The sequence below is a fragment of the Panicum virgatum genome, chromosome 5K, assembly GCF_016808335.1.
Source record: "Panicum virgatum strain AP13 chromosome 5K, P.virgatum_v5, whole genome shotgun sequence".
Lineage (NCBI taxonomy): Eukaryota > Viridiplantae > Streptophyta > Magnoliopsida > Poales > Poaceae > Panicum > Panicum virgatum.
In genome coordinates, this window is record NC_053140.1 from 51,374,571 (window position 1) to 51,394,506 (window position 19,936).

Genomic DNA, 19,936 nt, shown 5'->3' on the forward strand with positions numbered 1-19,936 from the left:
AATTCCAGAAATTCGGAAATGTTACTGTAGCAAAACCGCCCTCAAAACAGCTTGCTGCAGTGATCGAGGGGGTGATTCGGACGATTTTGCCAGTTCGAGAGCCTATGTTACCCGGTTTCGTAGTTGGAGGTTGAAAAACGGACTTCTTGATTTCCTTTTAAGTGTCTTCCCCTTGAACTACGTACATATTGGTTGCAGTCTGTGAAGTCCTTCAGTACTCTTTTTATGTTGACCAAGAGAACAAAGTCTTCTTCTCCATGCATATGACGCCTATATAAAGACCGGCCGGCCTTAATTTAATCGCACCTACGAGCAAGACAGCACATAAAAGCATGGGATTCTATTCTTCGTCGCGTGTCCCTGCATCTTTGGTGTCGGTGCTACTGCTTTGCTTCTGCGTGCAGTTATTGGGTGTCCATGGAGGATCTCGCAGGGTAAGCATGCCTGCTGCTAACAGTTGAATCGTCTCTACGATAAAGAATGTTTTCAACGTACTCCCTCCGTACTCGTAAAGGAAGTCGTTTAGGATAAGATTTGAGTCAAATTTTTGAAATATAAATTATGAATAACTCTCAAGTTCTAATCTCTGCAATATTTGTTTGTAGCTATATATTGTGTACCTAGGCGATGTGAAACATGAACACCCCAACGATGTCATCGCTTCTCACCATGATCTTCTCAGCGATGTTCTCGGAAGGTACACAAATGTAACTTCTTTCAGCCAGCTGCCCATTTCCTTCCTCTCTGCTCTAATTCCACGATCGAGATCAACACGATAACTAGTTCTGTAAGTCTGCTACTTATCAATGTGTACTACTTCTAAACTTTCAGCAAGGAAGATTCTGTGGCCTCCATGGTTCACAACTACAAGCATGGATTCTCAGGCTTCGCAGCAATGCTCACTGAAGGCCAAGCAAAACAGCTGGCAGGTCAGGCCTTTCGCTCTTTTCTGCTCCAACAAGCCAGACCTCGCCAGCTCGCTTACTGCTAATCAGTTCACTGCTGATCGCTCTGTTCCGAAGCCTTTGTAGTCGTGATCATCAGTAAATTAACTGCTAACCGCGCCTGAAGATGTGTGGCTTTGTTAATAACTCCACAGAGTCTCCAGAAGTCATCAGTGTCGAACCAAGCTGAAGCTACACGGCGACAACCACACGAAGCTGGGACTTCCTTGGTCTGGGCTCCCAAATGCCCGGCGACCTGCTCCGTGAAGGCAGACATGGAGAGGACATAATCATCGGCGTCGTCGACAGTGGTCCGTACCCAATCTTCCCATACTTTACCAAAGTGATCGATGTGACCTCGTTCAGAATCAAGAAACTCGTCTTCATGCTGTATGCACTTGCATTGGTTCAGGTATCTGGCCGGAGTCGAGGAGCTTCAGCGATCAAGGGTACGGGCCGGTGCCGTCCCGATGGAGAGGCGTGTGCCAAGTCGGTCAGGGCTGGGACCTCAACAACTGCAGCCGCAAGATCATCGGCGCACGGTTCTACAGCGCCGGACTGGGCGAGGCGGACATCAACAAGGACGAGTACCTCTCACCCCGGGACGGCATGAGCGGCCACGGCACGCACACGGCCTCCACCGCAGCAGGCTCTGCCGTGGAAGGGGTCAGCTTCCAAGGCCTCGCCGCGGGCGTCGCGCGAGGCGGCGCGCCCCACGCCCGCATCGCCGTCTACAAAGCCCTCTGGGCGAGGCCCGACGGCACAACAAGAACTGGCAGCGACGCCGATGTGCTCGCGGCCATCGACGACGCCATCCACGACGGCGTGGACGTGCTCTCGCTGTCCCTGGGCGCCCTCGGCAACGCAGACTCGTTCGGCACCCTGCACGCGGTTCAGAAGGGGATCGCCGTCGTGTACGCGGCCGGGAACGACGGGCCAAGACCGCAGACCGTTGTGAATACGGCCCCGTGGGTCATCACCGTAGCCGCGAGTACGATTGACCGCTCGTTTCCAACCGTGATCACGCTGGGAAACAAGCAACAGATAGCGGTATGTACAGAATACAAATGCTAGTTCTATCTGCCTCGAATTAGTAAAATTAAGTTAACTGAATTTGAGAGAAAATCTACCAATTTTGCAGGGACAATCTCTCTACTACCAAGACAAGAACTCAGCCGGGAGCAGTTTCAGAAACCTTACCACTGGAGCTGGAGGCCTGTACGTTAAACCGCTAATTTAACTTCTGCCCTTCTCGAAGTTTTCCTACCGTGTCACACACATTTGCTTGAAACTGAGCAGAAGTTTTTTTTTTCTGTGAGTAGCAGCTGCACGGAGGAAGCTCTGAATGGCACGGATTTGAAAGGAAAAACTGTCATGTGCTTTCCAGTAAATCGAAAACTAGCGCTAACCCCGCTTTGGGAATTCCAAAGCGCGCTGCAAAACGTCCGGAAGGCCGGGGGCTCTGGTCTTGTTTTCGCTCAGCATACGACGAGCATTCTAGAGGGCACCGGTAGTTGCGGAGGCATTGCCTGTGTCCTCGTGGACCTTGACACCGGCTACCAGATTCTAGTATACATGGGATCCGCGAGGTACAACACTCCTGGATAGACCCAAAAATTGCAAATTACAATACGGTCTTGGTGAACTCCTGGTTTTTTTTTTGATGAGTTATGATTGTCTCAAGCAGCTCTCCTGTGGCAAAGATTGAACCAGCGCGTAGCTTTACGAGTAAAGAGCTATTGGCTCCCAAAGTGGCAGCATTCTCCTCCAGAGGTCCATCAATCTACAACGCTGATGTTATTAAGGTACCTAGTGTAAAGAGGTTACTACCATGCTTTCTAGGCAGTAGGCATTACCAAGCCGTCTCACTTCGCTCTTGCTTCCTCAACAGCCTGACATAGCAGCACCTGGAGTCGGCATCTTAGCAGCAATGCGAGACTCCTATAAGTTTGCGTCGGGGACATCAATGTCTGCTCCGCACGTAGCTGGCATCATCGCCTTGCTGAAAGTTCTACATCCACAATGGTCTCCTGCTGCACTGAAATCTGCCATCATCACCACAGGTAATCAACCATAACTTGCACAACTTCTAATTTTGAAGTTGTGATTAAGGAATGTTACATTTGTCTTACCTCTATTTCATTTTGCATGGTGAAGCATCTGTAACTGATGAACATGGCATGCCAATACTGGCTGATGGGTTGCCTCGAAAGATTGCGGACCCATTTGACTTTGGAGGTGGGCACATCAACCCTAACAGAGCAGCAGATCCTGGACTGATCTATGACATCAATCCAAACGATTACAACAACGTATTTAATTGCATCATCAAAAGATCCGGAAGTTGTAATACAACAGTGGTGCCAGGGCATCTCTTGAACCTGCCATCCATCTCGGTTCCAGATCTGAGGTACCCAGTCACTGTATCAAGAACTGTCACAAATGTCGACGAGGTCGATGTGGTTTACCACGTTGCAACTGAGAGCCCAGCTGGAGTCGAGATGGAAGTTGAGCCGTCTGTTCTTGTGTTTAATGCTGCGATGTGGATGTTACAAGGGGACTACATGTTTGGCAACCTGACTTGGTATAATGACCAGAGGACCGTGTGGATTCCGGTTGCTGCTCGGATCACAATTCATGATTTCTTCGCAGATGTTGCATAAGCAAGGTGAAATATGCAAGTAGCATATGTTATCTTCATGTGCTTTTGCTTTTGAAGGATATATCCCACGGTGTTCCTTGCACTGCCCAGTTCTACTATGGTTTTACTTGGATATATATTTCTTTTCCCTTCACCAAATAGGCTGCACTACTGAGCTGAGCTAAATCAGTATTGTAAAACAACATTTATAGTAATTGTCACACCCTGAAATTTTTGGATTTCAGGATGTGATTAAAATTAAAAATAAATAAACAATTTTCTCATAGTTTTAAAATTTTGCAACATTTTCTTTTCCTTCACAGGAAATTTAGTAAAATTAAATAAAGTTTGTTTGAATTAAAAAAATAAAAAAATAAAATGAAGTTGGTTGTGTGTTGCACTCATGCTACCCTTGCATTGTTTTAATGTTTGTTGTTCAATTTGAATTTAAATTCTTTGAATTTGAATTCAAATTGAAGTTGTTTGAAGGCTTTTGCAAAAGAAAAGAAAAAAAAGAAAACCCGAAACCCCTCTTTTCAGCCCAAACCCCTTCGCCCGGCCCAGTTTCTTTTTTTTTCCTTTTCCCTCCCGCGGCCCAACTTCAATCGCCGGCCCGTTATTTTTTTCCCTTTCCTCCGGCCCAGCCCGTCCCGGCCTTCCCCTCCCGCAGCCACCGACAGGCGGGGCCCGCCTGTCGGGGTCGCCCCCGACCTCGCGCCGTGTCCGGTCCGGACTCGAGCTGAGGCCGAGTTCCGTTGCCGCGCGCGCCGCCCGGCCTCTCTTAGCCCGCACGCCAAGGAATCCCCGGCCTCGCCCTATAAATAGCACCCTCGAGCGCCCCTAGACCCCCCTGGAACCCTATCGATCGGAAGCCGCTGCCTCTAGCTTGCGCAAACCCTAGCCGCCATTGTTGCCAAGCTCGGAGCTCCGCGCCACGCCGCCGTTTCGCCGCCCAACCTCGACGTCTTCGCCGCTCCGAAGGTTCGCCGCGTGGTGAGGATCGTCCCCCACCCCGGAATCCCTCTCTCTCGCGCGTTCTTGGGCTCGGAAAAGCTCACCGGAGTTTGAGCTCCGCCGGCTGCCGTTGCGCGCCCTGCTCCGGCCGCCTAGACCCCTCCCGAGCACACTATCGAGTTTGTTAGCTCGTGCGCAAGCTCCCCGGCCCGACCCCAGCTCGAATCGAGCCCCGGGGGCCGAGTTCGGTCTACGTCGGCCATGCGCCGCCGCTCGCCGGCTTGGTGCCGCCGTCCACCGTCCCCTTCTCACCCTGGCCGTCTGATCTAGATCGGATGGATCAGATTAGGTCCCATCTAAACCGAATCCAAACCGTCCAGATCTGATCCAACGGCCCAGATCTGTTTCAACCTGAGTCAACCGAGCTGAATACCGGTCAACCCTAGTACACTTTGCAAAAGAGACCCTCGGTTTCATGCAAATCAACCCGCAGTCCATGCTTGGTGAAAAGAATTTACAAACCAGTCCTTTATTTTATGGTTTAACCCCTCTGCTTTTCCAAAATAGAACCCGCAGTCCTGCTTAGGTGTTTTTACGTGCTAGCCCTTGAAGTCTATGGTTAATTATGTTTTAGTCCCCAGTTTCTTTAGAGCTAGCCCCTGGAAGTTCAAAACTCTCACAAACAAGTCCCTGGTGCACTGTTTTAGCCATATCTTTCACGTTTTAACTCCGTTTTCATCGATTCTCGCGCTCACGTGATCCTTGTGACGTGTGCAATAGCTTTATAACCTTTTTTTTATCCCCTGTGAGCACACTTTGTTGTGTTTTACGAATCTTTTCTGTTAGTCCTTAACCTTTTAGTTAATCGCGACTAAATCCCTGAGGCACCGTTTAGTCTATAGAATCACCGTTTTAGTTCCGTTTTCCGCGTTTCTTGAGCTCTCGTAACCATAGTAGCGAGCCCTATCCTTTAGTATGCTCTTTTAAAGCCTTTTTTTTTGTTTTGGTGTATTGTTCTTAGATGCTCTTGTTGTTTGTTTTGTATGGTTGCTCGTTGGTTGCTCCGAGTAGAAGGATCGCCATTCAAAGATTGAAGATCAAGAGTTCGAAGTGAGCAAAAGTTGAAGAGCAGTAAGAGTAGCTTTTCGTTGGAGAAAGGCAAGTGACCCTAACCATACTTCTATCTATGCTTTATTTACAAGAGTACTATGATTTAATTGGAACATGGAGAACCACCTAAGAAAACCGTACAACCACAATACTAATGGGCTCTGGTCTTGGCTGAGTAATTAGATGAACTATATGTTGTGTTGGGGTTGTTCCGCTTGGTGGTTATGAGTTTGTGTTGTGGAGCGGGTGAAGGAAGCTGCGTCTTCTGAGGGACCGCACGGCAGGGACCAACACATACATATAGGAATTCTTTGTAAAGGCCTCGTAGCGTCCCTATGCAATCACACCTCGGAAGTGTGGTATTGTGCCTAGCTAGCACATTGCGTGGTTGGGTTCAAAGTTCTTCGGAACTTTTACGCGAATTGTGGTGAAAGTGTACAACCTCTGCAGAGTTAAAACTAACCGGTTAGCCGTGCTCACGGTCAAGAGCGGCTTGGACCCTCACATGATTAATAAACTTAAAGATGGATATAAATCACATTCTGGTTATTTCTTGTGGCCTTGCTGAGTACCAACCATAAGTGTACTCACCCTTGCTTACTGCTGCTCAGAAGGGAAAGTTGCTGTGAAGTCTTTTGAAGATGATGCTGAGTTCTAGGCGTACGCAACCCCCAGTCGATTGCCTGTGAAGTTTGAAGCCTCCGTTTCCAGAATAAGCTGTAAACTCTGATAGTCTTTTATTTGTTGTATTTCTCTTTTTCGTGATACTGTTACTGATTATTCACTTATGATGTCTCTATATGTATGAAACTTGATCCTGGCATACATATAGCTATGCATTCGGTTTTGTCCTTAAAACCGGGTGTGACAGTCATGTTAGAATCCAGATGAAATATATATATATATATATAGGTTTTTTCATACAGTTAAATTTGCTCTAATTGAAGCAAAAAAAGTATCAAATAAACTTAAAAAAAGGTATCAGATAAAGCGATCCTAGCAAAAGAAATTCGCAAAATCAGCTCCCCTCATTAGGGGAAAAAAAAAGTTTCCGCCTAGGCAGTCGGATTGAGTCAGGGCCAATCAAGCCATCCGCCGCCCCCATCTCAACCCCAGCACCTACAGGATCGGAGCTAATGTTTCAATACGTGAAAATACCGACGCAGCAATCCTCCTCAGAGAAGCCCCGAGTTCTGCTTGGCTTCGAGCGAGACCATGTCAGGAGGATCGTCAACGCGATAAAAAATGATCGCGAGATGGGATCTAATGATCGTTCGAGGCTTGAGAAATCCGAGCTCACCAACACGAAACTAATCGGTGGAGAAGAGGGATGGGGCAGGTTACCTCGATTGGTGGTGCCAGGCGCGGACGGGACGGCAACCTCAGCTGAACGACGGCCGACGGCGGCGGACTGAAGGCAGGCGATGAGGTTGGGGTGGGGAGAGGAGAGGCAGGGCCTTGTGCCAATTCGAATCCTATCTCCGGCCAATACTAATTTCTGATTACCAGATTCTTAGGCCCACTAACAGTATGGGCTCATTTCTTTATGAAACTAGTACGTTGTTGGGCTTTTGCGGCCCAGCTAGACGTGTGATGTAGATCCACCACCGTCCATTTGCAGCAAAAATTCTAGTTTTTTGTCGTAATCAGGAGGAGCAGGTAGCCTGAGAGGCTGAGACTGCCCCGATATAGTAAGAAATACTAATTTTCAAAAAAAAAAAAAGTAAGAAGTACGAAAAACAGGTATCTATCGCTTGACCGTTTCCTTCAGTTAGTAACTGAGGAACGAATGAGCCATGAGAGTTGAACTACGTCATCACTATTGTATTGGCAGGGCAACATCGCGCGGATAACATTCCAAGATGAAGAAAATTTTAGATTTCTGAACGAAGTTCAGAAAAAGAAAAAGCAATCAATAGAAAATTTATTTCCTCTGTTGACCTAGGGAACATTGACACCTACAAATGGGCCCTCCCATGCACCGTTGCAATTCGGCGAGAACGGAGATGGCAGCACGCTCTTGTTCTTACCACCGCCGTTTGGCTCCACTGCTGCTGCTCTGCTTTTGCACGCTCCTAGTCCAAGCGCAGGCATCGCAGAAGAAGGTTAAGCCTGCCTCACCCTGTTTTTGTTCTCTCAATTTCAAGGTGATTCAAATCATCTCAAAGATGTTTCTCGACTATACCATCTGCCTTCCGCAGCTGTACATAGCGTACCTAGGCGAAAGGAAGCATGGGCACCCAGATGATGTCGTCGCATCGCACCATGATACACTGGCAAGCGTTCTTGAAAGGTGACCTGACTGACCTCACCTCTCCATTCAGTCTGGTCACTTCAATTGAACACTCGTTTTTTCCAGCTCTGATTTCATCCAAGACCTTTTTGTGAACTGTAATCATGCTTCACCTTCCTGTGAAAATTCAGTAAACAAGATATTTTAGATTCCATCATATATAGCTACAAGCATGGATTCTCGGGCTTCGCGGCCATGCTAACAAAAGAGCAAGCACAGCAACTTGCCGGTGAGATAAGGTCTGGTTGAGCTGTATGAATTGAGTTTCCTGAAAGCTTACTGAAACTCTGCTTGCTTGTTCACATGGTCCATCTAGACTTGCCTGAAGTCATCAGTGTGCAGCCGAGCAGAAGGTACCAGACGGCCACCACGCGAAGCTGGGACTTCCTGGGGCTGAACCTGAACGACAAAGTGCCTTCAGAGCTTCTCCGCAGAAGCAGATATGGAGAAGACACCATCATTGGGATTATTGACACAGGTAAGTACTTACTTGCAACAGCAAATTGACTGCTCAAGTGACTTTGCTCAAAATCTTGTGTTTGGCGCCATTTCTCGTGAAAACCATTACCATCACAGGAATATGGCCGGAGTCGAGAAGCTTCAGCGACGACGGCTACGGGCCGGTGCCGCCACGGTGGAAAGGCGTGTGCCAGGTCGGGGTGGGGTGGGACCGCAGCAACTGCAGCCGCAAGATCATCGGCGCGCGGTTCTACCACGCGGGCGTGGCCGAGGAGGAACTCAAGAACGAATACCTCTCGGCGCGGGACGCCAACGGCCACGGCACGCACACGGCGTCCACCGCGGCGGGCTCCATCGTGGAGGCGGCAAGCTTCCACGGCCTTGCCGCGGGCACGGCACGCGGTGGCGCGCCCAGAGCCCGCATCGCGGTGTACAAGTCCGTCTGGGGCAGCGGCCACGGAGCTGGGGCCGGCAGCTCCGCCACCGTGCTCGCCGCCATCGATGACGCGATACACGACGGAGTCGACGTGCTGTCGCTGTCGCTCACCGTGGAGGAGAACTCGTTCGGCGCCCTCCACGCCGTCCAGCAAGGGATCACCGTCGTGTACGCCGCCGGCAACTCTGGGCCCGCACAGCAGGTGGTCGGGAATACAGCTCCTTGGGTAATCACCGTCGCGGCGAGCAAGATTGATCGGTCATTTCCGACCGCGATCACGCTGGGAAACAAGCAACGCATCGTGGTAAGTAACAGGATCACATGGAAACACCTTAATGATTCGTGAAGCCGTGATTCGTGACTTGTTATGAGCATTTGTCAGGGACAATCTGTGTACTACGAAGGAAAGAACTCGTCAGGGAGTACCTTCAGGCTTCTTGCATACGGAGGCCTGTACGATATACAGATCAGTTGCTGAATTTTTGCTGCTTAATTTTGGCGAATATTCCAAACTTGATTTCAAGTTGATCACCTCGTCTTTTTTTTTCGTGCTCTCCATGTGGTTAGATGCACTGCTGATGCTCTGAATGGCACGGATGTGAGGGGGAAAATTGTGTTGTGTGTTGCTTTCCCAGTATCGCCGCTTGCACTTTTTCCACTCGCACTGAAGAGCGTCCTGGATGGTGGGGGCTCTGGTCTCATCTTTGCTCAGTACAGCATGAACATTGTAGATGTGACAGCTGATTGCAAAGGCATTCCGTGCATTCTCGTGGACTTCTATACTGCGAACCAGATTGGAAATTACATGAGCGATGCAAGGTAAATCATCGAATTGCATTATTCTCTATATATTGACCAATTGGCAATTCAGAATCTCCGGGTTGGTTCAATCTTCTGCAACGAGTTCAAGCCTTTCTCCCATGATTCTGACTATTTCAAGCAGCTCTCCTGTGGCGAAGATCGAACCAGCGCGCACTGTCACAGGTGCGGCAGCACTGGCTCCAACGGTGGCAGCATTCTCCTCGAGAGGTCCATCGATCAATTACCCTGAAGTTATCAAGGTGTCCAGACATAAAAACGTATGATGCCCCTGCTGTCTGAGCCATAATGCTGCCAGCTCACTACATCCCTGTTTCTTTCACAGCCTGACATAGCAGCACCAGGAGTCAGCATCCTAGCAGCCAGAGAAGATGAATATGCATTCGGCTCAGGGACATCTATGGCAACGCCACACGTTGCAGGCATCGTTGCGCTGCTGAAAACCCTGCACCCGAATTGGTCTCCAGCAGCACTAAAATCAGCCATCATGACAACTGGTAACTCCTCTGGTAACATGTTCATGTTCTAACCAGATTTCGCAACACTACCTCAAATTCATGTCGACCCACTTCAGCATTTTGTTTCAACCTTTATTGAATTTTGCATGATTGAAGCATCTGTAACTGATGAGCGCGGCATGCCGATCCTCGCACAAGGATTGCCCCTGAAGATCGCTGACCCATTTGACTATGGAGGGGGGCACATAAATCCTAACAAGGCAGCTGAACCTGGCTTGGTTTATGACATTGATCCAAGTGGCTACAACAAGTTCATTGGGTGCACGTTCAACAAGTTTTTAAGCTGCAACAAAACAGTGCTACCAGGGTATCATCTGAACTTACCATCCATCGCCATTCCAGATCTGAGGAATCCCATTACTGTATTGAGAACGGTCACAAACGTAGGTGAGGTCAATGCAGTTTACCAAGCTGAAATCCAGAGCCCTCCTGGAGTCAAGGTGGACGTTGAGCCGTCTGTTCTTTCGTTCAATGCTGCAAACAAAGTTATAACCTTTCAGGTTAAGTTATCGCCTCTATGGAGGTTACAAGGGGACTACACATTTGGTAGCCTTACTTGGCAAAATGGCCAAAAAACAGTGCGAATCCCGATTGCAGCCCGGATCACAATTCATGATTTCTTTGCGGACGTTGCATAATTAGGATAAAACATGCATGCTACATCTGAGTGTTAGTTCACTTTTCAAAGGAAATATCATGATGTTCCTAAAGCTGTCCAGAAGAAAGATAAGACATGCCAAATTCTACGAAAGCTTTGCTTGCATCTATTTCCTTGTTTCTGAATGAACTCTAATCTGTGTTTGTTATACATTATTTTAGAGTGTTTGCTATACCACTCTAATAAGTGTGTCAATCCATTCACTTCTTGTAAAATATAACTGTACTAAGTATGTGCTATATATTTACTTTGATTAATAAGTTCAAAGCTAACATATCAGATAAAATTCACGCCCTTTTCCAAAAGGTTCCCAAAAATAGTCACCATCCAGGAGTAGAATATAGCGAGGGCCAATTCATCCAGCCACCTCTCAACCCTAGCACCATCGGATCCAAGCCAAAAGAAAAGAAGGCGTGCCAAGTTGTCATATGGCTTTACATGTATCTCCTAGATCTAGGCCACAAAGGATATGGATGCATGTAAAAAAAGATATGGTAAGATGCATGTAAAAAAATGGATACAGGCTGATGACATATACAATTTGAACTCTCATGGACAAAAATGCTGCAAGCATATGAGTAAGGTAAGGCCCAGTGCCATGACTGTCCCAATAAACTGAACTCTTCTGCACCCACCATGAAGTATTGCGTTTGTCTGGATAGCCCTCTAAAATTTTCCTTGATCTATTCAACCCAGCGAAGCATCAAAACCGGGATAATGAAAACTGAGTTTGGCTGACTTCTTCCGTTTGGCTTCCCCAGTCATGCACTCATGCGTCACTTACCCACTAGGGTGTAAGGAAGCATCAACCACCAAGAGATGTTAGGATGACAGACCATTAGATGACTAAATCATATGTCTAGGATGGATGACCAAATTGAGGCTTGATTTTTGCAAGCAAAAAGTCACAGATAAGTGCAGGCTATGGGTAATTGTAGCTCCCAGGACGAAATCTAGATTAGCAGGCCTGTTTCTGTTGATTGAGTATCTCAACTGAAGCTATTTACAAGGAGACTTTGTGGGGCGCTTGTCCGGCCCAAAGGTTTGAAAATTGATGCGCACAAACTATTTTCAGAACTAATGCAATTTTTTTAGTAGAAAATAATTAAGGCAACGAATGGCATCACACATTGTCATTTTCCTTTCGAGAAGCTATATTTTGGCCAAATATCTCAGGTATACAATACAACTCTCATTGCGCAGAGATGAACATGAACTCAGCAGTGGTGCCTTTAGGTCCCTTCATGGATAGAGCCTCGTATCACAATTCATGAAGGTACCATGGTGTTCTTAGCAACAATACATAAAAGTTACAAAATATCAAAGTTCTATACGGCTTTGCTTGCAATTTCTTTATAGCCCCGACCCTAGTCCCTAGCCAAAAGTTTTCCCCAAAATTCCCAACACCCAATCATCCAGGAGTAAAATCAACCCCAATGCCGAATTAACCCGTCCAGCTCCCGTATTGGAGGCAAAATTCTAGACATGAACAAACCAACGCAGCAATCCTCCGCAGAAAGTTCCGGTTGGCTCCGAGCGAGACCAACGATCGGATGACCCAACAACGTGATCTCGAATCAATCGCGAGACGGGAGCCCGTCGTCGGGCTTCAGAGCTCGGAAACTTGTAGCTAACCGGGCGGGAGAGAGAACGTGACGCACCTCGGCTGGGCGCGGTTGTGCCTTTGCGCGGACGCGCGGCGAGGCGGCCGGCGGCGGAGAAAGGCGACGACGTTGGGGAGGAGAAGGACCTGGGCCAACTGGGTCATATTCAGCTTTAGAAGATGTAGGCCCATTAACACTCTGAGCCCATTTTGCGCAGCGAATATTTCGGCCTGATGGCCCCCACGGCGACACGTTGCAGTCTTGCAGAGAGAGTGAAGCCCTCAGCGTCCGAATTTGGCCTCCAGGTCAATCGTAAGTGGTGATGATGCTTGTTGGATGATGAATCATCGCATGACTAAATCAAATCTTTTCAAATGGAAGGATTAATATAAATCAGGCCTTGACTTCTGCAGGGAATATGTTTATTTACAGAGAAGTGTAATTTGAAGGTAATTACAGCTGTAGCTAGCACGCATTCAGGATCAGCAGGCCTGTTGCTATCAGTTGAAGTTCAACTGTTGAACATGTCCCAACATCTCTTATTTATCAAAGGGATAATCCAGAAAACATAAGGAGCCGGCATGATAACTTGGGCTTGGTCCTCAACTCTCGCCTGACAGTGATGCCCAAATTTACGGTTTGTCCACGGACATTTTGCAGCGCGCTTCCGCGCTCCAAATAAAATGGCTGGCCTCACCACCGTACAAAGTCCAAACACTTCAGAATATGTGCTAAGGTAATCCACCAAACAAGCGAAAACATTAAATCCTTGTAAATCATCTATTTCTTCACTTGCCGCCCATTTTTGTTTTACCAAACAACACTCGACGAGTGTGACTCTTTCTATTGATATGCAGAAAAAGTAAGTTTATGTCTCTGGGAGGTTATAATCAGAAAAAAAAACTACAAAGATAACATCGACGGGCTAGATTAGGGCATCAATATGCGCCAAACGGAACTCAACTCAACACAACTCGGGTTGGCCGGATTGGAATACCGACACAAGCCATACAACTTTTCTCCACGAGACAACTCTGTCTAGTTGGATTGGGACATTGACACGGACCTCAAAAGAGACTCCACCTGGATGGACCGAAACCTCGACACAAACCGAAACCATGCCGCAGGACTACGGAGGCTGAAAGAAGCCTAGTCATGGCGGCTAACAACCTTCTCGAGCTCATGTAGTCACCGTTAAGACACGGCTCCGCGCCGATAGGTAGACGAGAGAAACAGACTGCATTGCACCGAGTTTAATCTGAACTTCTCGCGGGCTACCTCGTAGTCATCACTACGAAAACACAATGCACGGGCCCCGCCATATCCGCTGTTGGACTCCACCCCGCTCTCGTCGCCTCGCAGAAGACACCACACTCGAGGATCTAGCCACGTCCATTGTAGTCCTCTGTGTCGCGTATATTGTATCTCACCATCAGGATAATGAACGGTGTTGCCCTGTTCCCCACCATTCCCATCACCATCAACCACCAAAACCACGCCCGTTGGTTGACATCATCTCTTTGCATCACCCACGCTCACAGCCTCCGCCACATGCCAGCAAGCCAAGTTGTCTTGCGCCCGCTATAACAACTAAACTTTATATTAGTCTATCAGTACGATGTCGTTATATTAGTCTATGAGGGACCGTCATATTAATCTATCAGTACCAGACAAACTGACATGGACAAGGTTCTATTTTATCCAGTAAAAAAAATCTTGTTGCAAAAGTAAAATGACATGACAATAAATTGACTTATATAGGGTACGTCTGCTTTACAAGTGCCCTCAAAATGATATCATCTATGAGGATGTGAAAATAAAAGGCAGGCACGACGAGGTCCATGGGTTCAGGGTTCCTTTTGAACTCTTCCTATGTTGACATTTAAAATATAATCTTAAAGAAAAAAATGTATTTTACTACCTTCACCAATCTACTTTATCCTTCTAACCCCATGAACAAAATTTTAGCTTGATTTACTCCCTCAAACTATTTCACTTTTACCCCCTATTGAAAGTTGACCTATTTATTTCTTCATGAACGGGTTGAGTTTTAAGTTCAAATATTATGACCAGATATAGGGCATTATGTTAGAAAAATGCACTAATAATTTTATGTGGTTATTTTTGTAGGTTAGGAGTATTTAATATGGAATTGGTCCTAGAGATACAAAACTGCATGGAACTCACTTGGTCGAATTTGAATTTATAAAACTCAACCTGCACAAGGAGAAACAAAAGGACAACTCTCATTAATTAGAGGGCAGATTGGACCATGCAAGTGAAATAGCTCTTGGGAGTAAATTGAGTATAAATTTATTTGGGGTGGGGGTGTTAAGCGGATAAAAGTGAATTGGTGAGTAGTCCTTTTCCCTCATGTATTACTCTTCTATAAATACCAGCTAGTGTCACCGACTTAGAGAACAAGAACAAAAGCATGCGGGCAATGGGTTTCTATTCCTCTCAGCGTGGCCATAGAACATGGGCGATACTTTTATGCTTTTGCGCGTTATTATCCGGCGTAAACGGAGGATCTCCAAGGGTAAACAAGTCTGCCAACAATTTGTCACCAGATAGTGGTAGGATATGACTTGTTGTCTTGCTTAACTGGAGGAGGCTTCTAAACTTTCCGTTATGCTTGTAGCTTTATATTGTATACCTAGGTGATGTGAAACATGAGCACCCGGACGATGTTGTTGCTTCACACCATGATATACTCGCCACTGTTCTTGGAAGGTACTACATGGTTGTTTCTGCCAATAATTACTAGGCCATTTCCTCCTGCATGCTTTTGCTGACTGTTTTATCTGAAAGTTCCTTGAGTAAATGATATGCTGTTCATGGTTTCACTGCCGCCATAGCTTTCTAAAGTCAGTGGAATGTGGAGTATACTAGGTAAATATGTTTAGTTTGCTTTCTTACTTTCAGCAAGGACGATTCTCTGGCCTCCATGGCCCACAACTACAAGCATGGCTTCTCAGGATTTGCAGCAATGCTTACTCAAGACCAAGCTGAGGAGCTTGCAGGTTAGGTTTTTCACTTCATTCCCTTAAACAAATTAAATTCCTCCATCTGTACTCTACTCTAGAATTATCAATTCATCACAGTAAAACCACCATGCCTTTGTGGCCTTGTTAACTCTCCAGAGCTTCCAGAAGTCATTAGTGTTGAACGAAGCAAAAGCTACACGACGACAACCACTCGAAGCTGGGACTTCCTTGGCCTTGGTCTGAGCTACCAAATGCCCAGTGAGCTGCTCCATAGAAGCAGATACGGAGAAGATATAATCATTGGGGTCATTGACACCGGTACGGTACCCAATCCTTACACTTTAAGAAATTAATTGGACGAAGTGGTTTGGCTCTGAAACATGTTTTATTCTGGCGCACCACTTCTTGTGTATCTCCAATCCAACGGAACAGTGTTTTGGCTGCAGGTATCTGGCCGGAGTCGAGGAGCTTTAGCGACGAAGGGTACGGGCCGGTGCCGTCACGGTGGAAAGGCGTATGCCAAGTCGGAGAGGGCTGGGGCAGCGACAACTGCAGCCGCAAGATCGTCGGCGCGCGGTTCTACACCGCCGGAGTGGACGAGGAGAACCTCAAGATGGACTTCCTCTCGCCGCGCGACAAGGACGGCCACGGCACGCACACGGCCTCCACCGCCGCGGGCTCGCCCGTGGAGGCGGTCAGCTTCCACGGCCTCGCCGCAGGCGTCGCGCGCGGCGGCGCGCCCCGCGCTCGCATCGCCGTGTATAAATCGGTGTGGCCGAGCTCCGGCGGCTGGCGGGCCGGCACCACGGCCACCGTGCTCGCGGCCATCGACGACGCCATCCACGACGGGGTGGACGTCCTGTCGCTGTCCCTCGTCGCGGAGGAGAACTCCTTCGGCGCCCTGCACGCCGTGCAGAAGGGTATCGCCGTCGTGTACGCCGCGGGGAACCTTGGGCCTGCACGGCAGGTGGTCAGTAACACTGCTCCTTGGGTCATCACCGTCGCCGCGAGCAAGATCGACCGGTCGTTTCCGACCGTGATCACGCTAGGAAACAAGCAACAGATCGTGGTACGATATATACGGAACACAAGTTTGGGCAAGAACCCGGCCATGATTCACATGCGTGCACTGATCTTGGGAACCTCTCTGCTCATGTATTTGCAGGGACAGTCCTTGTACTACGAAGAGGACAGCAGCCCACCACGCAGAGGCTTCAAACTTCTCGCGTTCGGAGGCTTGTACGATAAAAAAAAACTTATCTGAATTTTGGTGGTAAACTTGTGCGTACACGTCAGGCATTTTCGAAGCTAGCTAATCAGATCTCCTCTCCCCTGTTTTCTGTCATTAGATGCTCTTCGAGTGCTCTGAACGCCACGGACGTGAGGGGTAAAATTGTGCTGTGTGCATCGCTCCTGGCGTCACTGCTTGAGCCTTTCCCGCTCGCATTGAGAAACGTCTTGAATGGCGGAGGCGTTGGCATCATCTTTGCTCAGTATACCACCAACCTTGTAGATGCCACCGCTGATTGCAAGGGCATTGCATGTGTTCTTGTGGACTTGGACACTGCCAACCTTATCACCTTATATATGGGCGATGCGAGGTAAAAATGCCTTCGCCTCTTGATCTTCAGTGGTCAAGTAACATTGCAAACTAGAATCCCTAAGTTCATTGTTGGATTCTTTTGCAACGAGGTCAAGCTTGTCTTTCTGACTGTTTTGAGCAGATCTCCTGTTGCAAAGATCGCACCAGCACGCACCGTCACAGGTGAAGAGGCAGTTGCCCCGAAAGTGGCAGCTTTCTCCTCAAGAGGTCCATCGATCAACTACCCTGAAGTTATCAAGGTACCAAGACATACACAAAAATGAAAAAAAAACAAAAGTAAAGTAAGCATCGCAAACCTCCACTTCCTTTGGGTAAACAATCAGCAGAAAACACCCTTTTTCAACATTTCATAGGACAACTGCACTTCCAACAAGTTTTGTGTACGTCTTGTGGGTCTAGGCTGTTCTACCTTATAAAAGTGTAGTTTTACAAATACTTTTTCACAAGGCACTACTTAGTTCTGTGTTAGCTTTTTTTTCTTTGAGAATAATTGTTTGTTTCATGAGATGAAAAAAAAGTTCAGCTTTGTAATAGCTGAACCCAAAGGAACTGTAGTTCTGTGTATTTACTTTAAAACATGGTAAAAACAGTACATAATTCTTGAAATATAATGATGTCATTGTTGTTGCCTCCTGAACAGCCTGACATCGCAGCACCAGGTGCAAGCATATTAGGGGCCATAAAAGATGCGTATGTAATTGGCTCAGGGACATCTATGGCAACACCACACGTGTCAGGCGTTGTGGCGCTGCTGAAGGCCCTGCACCCAAATTGGTCCCCAGCTGCCCTGAAATCAGCCATCATGACCACCGGTACAAATATTCTAACCAGAATTCAGAACACCAACCTCTAATTCATGTTGAGGCACCTCAAAAAAAAAAAAATTGAACATACCTCAGCTTTCTGTCTAACCTAGTGTCACATTTCTGCATGTTTGAAGCATCTGTAAGCGACGGGCGTGGCATGCCGATACTCGCACAAGGAATGCCTCAGAAGATCGCCGACCCATTTGACTACGGAGGAGGGCACATAAACCCTAATAAGGCAGCTGACCCGGGCCTGATTTATGACATTGATCCATCTGATTACAACAAGTTCTTCAGCTGCAACTTCATGAAATCCGTACAGTGCAATGCAACAATGTTACCTGGGTATCACCTAAATTTGCCATCCATTGCAATTCCAGATCTGAGGCATCCGATTACCGTATCAAGAACAGTCACAAATGTAGGCGAGGTCAACACCATTTACCACGCTGAGATCAAGAGCCCACCTGGAGTCAAGATGGATGTTGAGCCCGCTGCTCTTGTGTTCAATGCTGCAAACAAAGTTATCACGTTTAAGGTGAAGCTATCGCCCCTGTGGAGTTTACAAGGGGACTACACATTTGGCAGCCTTTCTTGGCACAATGACCAAAAGACCGTGCGGATTCCGATTGCAGTCCGAATGACAATTCATGATTTTTATGCTGATGTTGCATAGCAAGGGTGAAGTTTGTAATCGTAGTACTCTTAGCAACAGAAATGGGGAAAAATGAGATGCCAAGTTGTCATATGGCTTTACATGTATTTTTTTTTTCTTTGTGTGAACTGTCATAGACTTGTAATCTTCCCATCATGGGCTTAAATAAATGCAGCTTTTCCTAGATCCAGGTCCATCTCATGCCTGTAATGGACTCATTTGTAATTTGTATTCTAACTAGTTTTGTCTCATGGGCTAAAATGGAGCAAATTGAACTTTCTCTGAAACATCTTAAATTAGTTTGGGAAAAAATCCACTTTACCACCATGAAACATGGCGTTTTATGAATAACCCTCTAAAATTGTCTTTGATCAATATCTATTTAACCCTGCCAAGTATAAAAACTGGGTTACTGAAAAGTGGGTTCGGCTGAATGGCTTTGCCAGGACTAACAAAGTTGACCTCTTCCATTTGGATTCCTCAGTCATGCAGCACTTACCCTCTAGAAAGTAAGGATGCATCGACCAGCAAGTGATGATGACCAAATCAAGCCTTGACTGTTGTAGTAAAATGTTTACAGTTAAGCACATATTATAAGTAACTGCAGCTCAAAATCAAGATTACCAGGCCTGTTTATGTCAATTATTGAGTGTAGGAAGGAATAATTCAGTGTGTATTCCTCCAAACACTAAAAAGATGGGTATATAGTAGCTGTACATGGGCCTCTAGATAGCCCTTAACACCTGGGCCATATGGGCCACTCACCCCCCCCCACCCCCGCAGTCTAAACTACAGGTGCAGCGGAGTTCAAGACTGGACAATAAAGAAAGCACACACAGGGCAAACACCCCCCCCTCCGCAGCCACAACTAGCCACCTGCTACGCTGGAGCGAAACTCCGAGAAAGTCGAGGAGGGGAGACTCTTGGTGAAGATGTCAGCAAACTGGGAGGTGGTCGGGACATGGAGGACCCGAACATCGCCGATAGCGACCCTGTCGCGAACGAAGTGCAAGTCGATCTTCACATGCTTCGTCCGTTGATGCTGAACGGGGTTGGTGGAGAGATACACGGCGCTGACGTTGTCGCAGTAGACAAGCGTGCTTTTGGCGAGCGGGCTATGGAACTCCGCCAAGAGCTGTCGGAGCCAGAACGTCTCCGCCACGCTGTTAGCAACAGCACGGTACTCCGCCTCGGCACTGGAGCGGGAGACAACCGGCTGACGCTTGGACGACCAGGAGACAAGGTTGCCGCCCAAGAAGATGGCATAGCCGAAAGTGGAGCGGCGAATGTCCGGACAGCCAGCCCAGTCAGCATCGGTGTAGACAACCAGCTCAGCAGAGGGAGAGCGGTGAAGAACCAGGCCGAAGTCAACAGTGCCACGGACGTAGCAGAGTAGACGATTCAGCGCAGCAAGATGTGACTCCCGAGGATCATGCATATGAAGTCAGA

At 47.6% G+C, this 19,936-nt stretch overlaps 3 protein-coding genes and 2 long non-coding RNA genes across 8 annotated transcripts; 3 read left to right on the forward strand and 2 right to left on the reverse strand.

The window, feature by feature from the left end:
- The first annotated feature begins 304 nt into the window (after positions 1-304).
- Positions 305-3,744, forward strand: LOC120708340 (subtilisin-like protease SBT3.5). Of its 2 annotated transcripts, none has more exons than XM_039993551.1 (10): positions 305-434; positions 606-697; positions 832-929; positions 1,100-1,255; positions 1,357-1,994; positions 2,086-2,162; positions 2,267-2,533; positions 2,632-2,749; positions 2,836-3,007; positions 3,102-3,744. In XM_039993551.1, exons 4-10 carry the CDS (start codon positions 1,189-1,191, stop codon positions 3,605-3,607), a joined length of 1,845 nt encoding a protein of 614 aa, XP_039849485.1. In that variant the 5' UTR covers positions 305-434; positions 606-697; positions 832-929; positions 1,100-1,188; the 3' UTR covers positions 3,608-3,744. The 2 variants fall into 2 exon arrangements, with proteins under 2 accessions (XP_039849485.1, XP_039849486.1); XM_039993552.1 differs by having other exon boundaries at positions 2,270-2,533.
- LOC120708342 lies at positions 2,582-7,122 on the reverse strand. Of its 2 annotated transcripts, none has more exons than XR_005689338.1 (3): positions 6,994-7,122; positions 3,077-3,479; positions 2,582-2,982 (listed from the first exon to the last, which is right to left on the reverse strand). It is a non-coding gene; the product is annotated as an uncharacterized LOC120708342 (long non-coding RNA). The 2 variants fall into 2 exon arrangements; XR_005689337.1 differs by having other exon boundaries at positions 2,582-2,989.
- A 423-nt stretch (positions 7,123-7,545) lies between these two features.
- On the reverse strand, positions 7,546-12,893 carry LOC120708341. The gene is made up of 5 exons (XR_005689336.1): positions 12,494-12,893; positions 9,264-10,648; positions 8,433-9,117; positions 8,223-8,341; positions 7,546-8,059 (listed from the first exon to the last, which is right to left on the reverse strand). It is a non-coding gene; the product is annotated as an uncharacterized LOC120708341 (long non-coding RNA).
- LOC120708339 (subtilisin-like protease SBT3.9) lies at positions 7,578-10,982 on the forward strand. Its single transcript, XM_039993549.1, has 9 exons — positions 7,578-7,942; positions 8,074-8,171; positions 8,259-8,420; positions 8,519-9,141; positions 9,220-9,290; positions 9,405-9,656; positions 9,781-9,898; positions 9,982-10,153; positions 10,271-10,982. Exons 1-9 carry the CDS (start codon positions 7,614-7,616, stop codon positions 10,810-10,812), a joined length of 2,367 nt encoding a protein of 788 aa, XP_039849483.1. The 5' UTR covers positions 7,578-7,613; the 3' UTR covers positions 10,813-10,982.
- A 1,357-nt stretch (positions 12,894-14,250) lies between the features above and the next one.
- Positions 14,251-18,671, forward strand: LOC120708343 (subtilisin-like protease SBT3.5). Of its 2 annotated transcripts, none has more exons than XM_039993553.1 (10): positions 14,251-14,975; positions 15,078-15,169; positions 15,362-15,459; positions 15,580-15,741; positions 15,870-16,492; positions 16,589-16,662; positions 16,773-17,024; positions 17,148-17,265; positions 17,667-17,838; positions 17,967-18,671. In XM_039993553.1, exons 1-10 carry the CDS (start codon positions 14,871-14,873, stop codon positions 18,506-18,508), a joined length of 2,238 nt encoding a protein of 745 aa, XP_039849487.1. In that variant the 5' UTR covers positions 14,251-14,870; the 3' UTR covers positions 18,509-18,671. The 2 variants fall into 2 exon arrangements, with proteins under 2 accessions (XP_039849487.1, XP_039849488.1); XM_039993554.1 differs by having other exon boundaries at positions 14,535-15,012.
- Positions 18,672-19,936: the final 1,265 nt, after the last annotated feature.